General features: G+C 51.8%; 1 protein-coding gene across 1 annotated transcript; it reads left to right on the top strand.

Moving 5' to 3' along the window:
* Positions 1 to 1,260: 1,260 nt before the first annotated feature.
* LOC135577724 (olfactory receptor 14A16-like) lies at positions 1,261 to 2,217 on the top strand. The gene has a single exon (XM_065047844.1). The coding sequence runs from the start codon at positions 1,261 to 1,263 to the stop codon at positions 2,215 to 2,217; it is 957 nt and encodes a 318-aa protein (XP_064903916.1).
* Positions 2,218 to 7,595: the final 5,378 nt, after the last annotated feature.

The raw sequence follows: 7,595 nt of genomic DNA, 5'->3' as shown, positions 1-7,595 counted from the left end.
CTCCAGGCAGCAGGGAAATGATCAGAAATGAGAGGAAACCAAACCCGGAATGGTTATGGGAGGGAGAGCAGAGAAAAGTGCCTGTGATCCCCTGCAGTGCAGATCCCTCCTGTGAGCAGCCCCCTGGCCTCTTGTCCCACCCAGCAAAGCCTCTGCCCTCAGGGCCGGGGGCTCCAAGGCATGAAGCAGCTCCTGTGCAGCCAGAGCTCCAGTTCCTCTGCAGAGCACAGGGGCTGAGAGCAGCTGCCCGGCAGTGTTGGTGTCTGGGAGGTGCTGCACAGCTGGAGAAGGTGACGCTGTCTGAGTGCCCGGCTGCCTCTGCCCTGGCCTCTCTCACACCCACCCTCACCGCATTCTCCTTCTCGCTCCCCTGCTCTGGGTCACTGCTGTTGGGATCTTGTTCTTGCTGTCAGGCTCTCTGGGGATGGCAGTTTCAGCTGCAGAGTCACAGCCTGAGCTTGTGGGTCCTTTCCTGCAGGTGTGTCCATGGGCACACGTGTCCCAGCTTTGCTCTGACCTGTGGGGTGTGGGCAATGCAGTCTGTGGGGCTGGGGAATGAGCTGTGTGTGTCCTGGGCTAAACGTGGGGTGCTGAGACCTTAGGAAAGGGTGAGACCTGTCATGGTCTGAGGTGGATCCCTCTGCTCTCAGCAGTGCCTGGTGGCTTTTCAGGGTAACATGGGAGTGTGATCAGCCTCCATCTCAGAAAGGTGCCAGCCCAGGGCAGCTGGAGCAGGACAGAGGGACAGAGCAGCTGCCCTCACTCTGCACTGACCCACAGGCACCCTCTGGTCTCGCAGGACTCGCTCTGTTCTCCCTGAGTGCAGCAGAAATGCTGAGGGTTTCTGACACCCAAGAACACTCCCCAGGGTTGGAGGGCAGAAGGAGCTGTAGAAACACCAAACCTCTCCAACTCAGTTTCTCAGGCCTGGGGGTACAGATGCTGACAGTCCCTTCTGCACCAGGAGCGGTTCCAGCTGACAAAGCTGAACCCCAGGACTGGCCCCTGCCCACCCGATCACACAGGGCCAGGCTGACTCCTCAGGAGCCCCTGGGCAGAGACCCTGCTCTTCATTGCACACTCATCAAGCACCGACGAGGGCTCCAGCCAGGATGTTCTCCTGGAAAAAGAAAAGTGTCTCTTTGTGTGTCAGGGTGGGAGGGTCTGTGGGAAATGGGTTTGATGATTCCCAGAGAAGCCTCATCTATACCTTCACTATCTTTTCCTCCTATGACAGGTCCTCATGCCCAGAGGCAGCAAATGTCCAACAGCAGCTCCATCACCCAGTTCCTCCTCCTGCCGTTCACAGACACACGGGAGCTGCAGCTCTTGCACTTCTGGCTCTTCCTGGGCATCTACCTGGCTGCCCTCCTGGGCAACGGCCTCATCATCACCACCATAGCCTGGGACCAGCACCTCCACACCCCCATGTACTTCTTCCTGCTCAACCTCGCCCTCCTTGACCTGGGCTCCATCTCCACCATTGTCCCCAAGTCCATGGCCAATTCCCTCTGGAACACCAGAGCCATCTCCTACACAGGATGTGCTGCCCAAGTGTTCCTGTTTCTCTTTTTAGCTTCAGCAGAATATTGGCTCCTCACCATCATGTCCTACGACCGCTATGTTGCCATCTGCAAACCCCTGCACTACGGGACCCTCCTGGGCAGCAGAGCTTGTATCCACATGGCAGCAGCTGCCTGGGCCACTGGGTTTCTCAATGCTCTGCTGCACACGGCCAATACATTTTCACTGCCCCTGTGCAAGGGCAATGCCCTGGGCCAGTTCTTCTGTGAAATCCCCCAGATCCTCAAGCTCTCCTGCTCACACTCCTACCTCAGGGAACTTGGGCTTCTTGTGGTTAGTGGCTGTTTATTTTTTATGTGTTTTATTTTCATTGTGGTGTCCTATGTGCAGATCTTCAGGGCCGTGCTGAGGATCCCCTCTGAGCAGGGACGGCACAAAGCCTTTTCCACCTGCCTCCCTCACCTGGCCGTGGTTACTCTGTTTGTCAGCACCGCTTTTTTTGCCTACCTGAAGCCCCCCTCCATCTCCTTCCCGTTCTTGGACCTGGTGGTGTCTGTTCTATACTCACTGATACCTCCAACATTGAATCCCCTCATGTACAGCATGAGGAACAAGGAGGTCAAGGATGCCCTGAGGAAACTAATCACTGGAGGCATTTCAAAAATAATAAAGTGTCCGTCATCCACCCTTTAACGGATAACAGCTTTAATGTAACCCATTAGAGGCCCAGATTCTGTGTGTGTGTTGGTGGTATTTATTTTTTAATAAATCATGATATATTTGTCATCCCCTTTCTAATTCATTGTCTGCTTTTCTTTTCAAACCCACTGGCTGTATAAATATGCAGCTATTCTCTCTGTTTATTTAAACAAAAAAAAGGGCTCTGCAGTGACTTTTTTTTCACTGATATTATTCCCCCAAGGCCTGTATGGAGCTGCAGGGACAGTTTCTGTGATGGGTAGGAGGGAAAAGAGTCCATCCTGGCAGCCCTGCCAGGGAGCAGCAGCGCTTGTTCTTCCAGAGCTGTTCTGGTTCCACTCCCACACTCTCCTTCTCATCCCTGGTGTTGGTGCAAGGCCTGAGTGCTCGGGCAGCTTGGTCACCGTCCTGCTGTGTGTCAGTGCTGTGAGCGCAGGCAGGGACAGGCAATGGGCACTGCTGTGACAGAGCTGGCCTCACAACAGCCTTTCCAGATAGAAACTTGATCTCCTATGGGCAGGGCCTGAAGGTTTAGTTCTTCTTACAAAGATACTCTCAAGAACATGCCCAAGAAAGTGACCTATATATGAAACCCCAGTGTACAGCTGAACAGCGTGTGTGTGCAGGGCTGGCACACAGCAGTGTCCTCTCACAGCCAGGCTCCTGCCAGACACCTGCAGGACCAGCAGAGCAGGGGCTGGGCTGTGCCCCTGTGCACTGGACACCCCATCAAATCTGCCCCAATCATCATGGACTAATCCCTCACAGCTTCGTTTCCAGCCTGGACCACTCGCCCCAGTTCAGAGAGGTTCTTTCTCCTTACCTGAAAAGACACTGAATGAGTAGGTCAGAAGTCCGTGTTTGCATTGTACAGATGAGATGTGAGCGTTAACATCATGTATTTGAGGTGAGATGAACCGAAGTGAGCGTCAATGCTGTCAGATATTCAGGGGTGCCATTTTGCACCTGGGACACGTCAACCCTGTCTGTACATACAGACTGGGAGATGAGATGCTGCAGAGCAGCTCTGCAGAGAGGGATCTGAGGGTCTGGTCAACAGCAAGTTGAACATGAGCCACCAGCGTCCCTGGAACCAAGAGGGACCGTGTCCTGGGTGCAGCCAGCACAGCACGGCCAGCCGGGCAGGGAGGGGATTGTCCCGCTCTTCTGTGTGCTGGGGCGGCCTCACCTGCAGCATTCACTGTGTGCAGGGCTGGGGACACAGGGTAAAAGGAGATAAAGCTACTGGAGAGTGCCCAGAAGAGGCTACAAATTTGTTGAAGGGTTTGGAGGAAAAGCCGTATTAGGAGCAGCTGAAGTCCCTGGGTTTGCTCAGGCTGGAGAAGATGTGACTGAGGGCAGAGCTCATGGGGCTGCAGGTTCCTCAGAAGGGAGTTGAGCTCTTCTCTCTTGTCTCTGGTGACCAATGACAGAACCCAAGGGAACGGCATGAAGATGTGCCAGGGGTCAGACATGAGGAAAAGGTTCTTCACCCAGAGGTGCTGGACACTGAACAGGCTCCCCAGGGAGGTGTCACAGCCCCAACCTGACCGTGTTCAAGAAGAGACTGGACAACGTCCTCAGACACACGTGGTGACCTGTGGGGTGTCCTGTGTAAGGACAGGAGTTGGACTCCATGGTCCTTGTGGGGCCCTTCCAGCTCAGGACACTGTATGATTCTATGAAGGCCTGTGGGACAGACAGCGTCCCGAGGTCATTTTACATTGGGAAAAACCTCACATGGAAACTAAATGCAGCACTGGGTTGTGCTTCCTTTAACCAATGTCCTCGTGTCCATTCCCCATAACGTGGGACGTCTCAGATGAGTGCAGAGCAGGGTGGCACACCACAGGGCTGAGGTACCTCCCTCAGGAGGCCAGATGGACACTGTGACTCCTGCCTCTGTGTGTGAAAGGAACAGACTCTGTCTCTGAGCATCCCTGGGTGCATAAGGAATCCATGAGGCCAGCTCAGACATGGATGCCTGACAGACACTGACATTTCCGTGTGTGACTCCAGGAACAAACCCCACTGGCCCCGGCAGATCAATCTCACCTGCTCCTGTTTGCTACACCATCCTTACCCATGACTCTGGATTGTGGTCTCAAACATGCCAGAGCCATCAGAGAGGTCCTGAGGTCCTTGGAAAAGGCAGTTGTCAAACCTGCCTTCAAGAAGGGCAGGAATGAGAATTGTCAGAATTACAGGCTACTCAGCCCAGCTCCATCCCTGGGAAGGGAATGGGACAAGTCTTCCTGCAGCCATGTCCAGACACTTGGAAAACAAGGAAGGGATTGCTGAACCCAAATGGGCAGGGAAAGAAGGGCACATCGTGCACATGGAAATTCGCAAGGTGTCAGACATGGTTTCCCGTTGTGTTCTTATAACGCGATTGGTGCTTTCTGTGCTAAAGAAGTGGATGCTGGATAAGAAGTTGGCTGGATGATGAAGCCCAAACGTCACCAGTGGTACAAAGTGCCCCCAGAGCCAGTTACCAGTGGGATCCCTCAGGGACCAGCACTTGGGCCAACACTGTTGAGCGTCTTTATTCTCCCCCTGTATGATGTGACACAGTGAACCTTCAGCTCCTTAGTGGATGGTGCAAAGCTGGGCAGAGGCCTTGGACAAGCTCACCTGGGTCACCCTGCCCTGAGCAGGACAGTGAGACAAGATGATGTTCACACCTGAGTTGCTCTGTGATTCCAGGAATCTTTCCCTTGGAAACGTTTTGGAAGAAGGAAGAGGTGGAGGAACAAGAAAATAAAAATACAGGCAGAGGAGGAGACCTCAAAGGTGCCAAATAAACAGAGCAGTTCTGTGAAGAATGTTTCTCTGCTCAAACTGTTAGCAGGAAATCTATAACCAGCTCCCCAAACTCCCTGTTCTGATCATTGGCCCCTGGGATTTACAGCACATTTCTTTACATCAGATTCTGCACTGAAGTTTGCACTGATTGTTACAGCTTCTTCACAGGATTGCTTCATGTTTCCTTAGAGAACTGGATGTAAACAGGCACTGGGGAATTTTTAATTAGAGGAAACAACAAAGGAAAAAAAAAAAGAAAACACAATAGAACTTAATGATGTTTCTCAGTTCTGTGGTTAAATTAAGCAGTTTCCAGCGAGGTCCATTGCCATAGTTGAAGAGTTGCCTGTAGGGAGTAGGAGAGCAACTGCTGAAAGACTTGACCTGCCTGAAGCTCAAAGCAGAGTGAGAGCTGAGAGGCTCTGAATGAGCCAAGAGTGAGAGGTGAAGAACCTCTGGGGAGCGATGGAAAGTGCAAATGTCCAGACAGGCTTCTGAAGAGATGAGTTCAGACACGGGGAGCTGGGTAAGGACAGGTGGAAACTCCTGCATGTGCAGGGGATTAAATACACGTAGTGATAGACAGAGTTCTGGCACTGCAAGCACAGGGAAAGGCCAACGTTTCATCTCCCACAGTCCGTACACATTCTGAAAATTCATATTTTGGCAGGATAGAAATTCCACAGAAATTTTATTGGAAATATTGAATTATTTAATCTGATATTAAAAGTGTTGGTTTCTTGTTCTTGTTGTTGTTGTTGCTTTGGTTTAATTTGGTTGGGTTTGGTTTTCAGTTTTGAGGGGAGTTCTCAGGTTTTTGGGCTGAGCTCCATGGTCCCACTCTAAGCACCCAGTGCAAACCTCGAGAGGCCCCGTGTACCTGAGGTGTTTGCCTGGGACTGGCAGGTATCAGACCAGACTGACAGAGCGATGGTGCTTTCATCATTTACAATTAGTATTCAACACTTGTGCATCTAATCAGATAAGTTTCAGGACTGTAGGTAAAGAGGCAGGTACGTGAAAAGCACTGAGAAGAAGTGATAGAAGAATTATGCAGTTGACATCACAGAATCATAGAATCGTTTCGGGTGAAAGAGACACTCAGGATCATCGAGTTGAACCATAACCTGACTCGAGCACTAGACCATCTTCCTTAAGAACCTCGTATAAACTCCTTTTAAACCCCTGCAGGGATGGTGACTCCACCGCTGCCCTGGGCAGCCTGTTCCAATGTCTGACAGCCCTTTCCAGGAAGAATTTTTTCCTAATATCCAATCTAAACTTTCACTGGCACAACTCGAGGCCTTTTCCTCTTGTCCTATCACTTGCTACTCATGAGAAGAGACCAACCCCCTCCATGCTCCAACTTCCTTTCAGGCAGTTGTAGACAGTGATAAGGTCTCCCCTCAGCCTCCTGTTCTCCAGACTGAACCCACCAGTTCCCTCAGCCGCTCCTCATCACACTTGTGCTCCAGCCCCTCAGCAGCTTTGTCGCCTCCTCTGCACTCTCTCTAGTGCCTCAATGTCCTTATGATAAGGACCAGATTCAAGGTGCAGCCACACCAGTTCCAAGTACAGTGGCACAGTCACTTCTCTAGTCCTGCTGGCCACACTATTCCTGATACAAGCCAGGATACTATTGGTGGCCTTTTTGGCCACCTGGGCACACGCTGGCTCCTGTTCAGCTGCTGCCGACCAACACACCCGTATCCTTCTCCACCAGGAAATTTTCCAGCCGCTCGTCCCTGAGCCTGTAGCGCTGCCTGGGGTTGTTGTGACCCACGTGCTGCACCCGGCACTTGTTAAAATTCAGACAACAGACCTCAGCCCAATGATCCAGCGGGTCCAGATCCCTCTGCATGGCCTTCCCATTCTCCAGCAGATCAACACTCCCACCCAACCTGGTGTCATCTGCAAACTTACTGAGGGTGCACTCGATACCATCATCCAAATCATTGATAGAGATTAACAGAACTGTCCCCAATACTGAGCCCTGGGGCCACCACTCATGACCGGCCACCAACTGGATTTGGCCACAACTCTATGGGTGCGGTCCTCCAGCCATTTCTTTACCCATCGCAGATACACCATCCAGGCCATGAGCTGCAGCTTCTCCAGGAGATGCTGTGAGATACAGTGTTAAAGGCTTTACTGAAGTCTAAGTACACAACATCCACAGCCTTTCCCTCATCCACTAATTGGGTCATCTTGTCATAGAAGGACATCAGGTTGGTCAAACAGGACCTGCTTTTCTTAAACCCATGTTGACTGGACCTGATCACATTGTTCTCTGGTATGTGCTGTGTGATGTTACTCAAGATCATCTGCTCCATGACCTTGCCCAGCACAGAAGTTACACTGACAGTAGTTCCCCAGATACTCCTTTTGGCCATTCCTGTAGATGGGCATCACATTTGCCAGCTGCAGAAAAGCTGGCGCAAAACCAGGCGCAAACTTCAGTAGAGAATCTGATGTAAAGAAAAGTGATGTAACTCCCAGGAGGAGTTTGCTTGGTTTGCTTTCTGAAGCAGAAAGGAGGAGCCCTGAGCTCCAGGCAATGGGAAGGG

Source organism: Columba livia, unplaced genomic scaffold (assembly GCF_036013475.1).
Source record: "Columba livia isolate bColLiv1 breed racing homer unplaced genomic scaffold, bColLiv1.pat.W.v2 Scaffold_135, whole genome shotgun sequence".
NCBI classification, from domain to species: domain Eukaryota; kingdom Metazoa; phylum Chordata; class Aves; order Columbiformes; family Columbidae; genus Columba; species Columba livia.
The sequence above is the reverse complement of the archived record's forward strand: the minus strand, read 5'-3'. Positions and strand labels throughout refer to the sequence as shown.

Bases quoted from the DNA above. Each gene is read 5' to 3' on its own strand.
- LOC135577724 (XM_065047844.1), top strand. From the start codon at position 1,261: ATGTCCAACAGCAGCTCCATCACCCAGTTCCTCCTCCTGCCGTTCACA.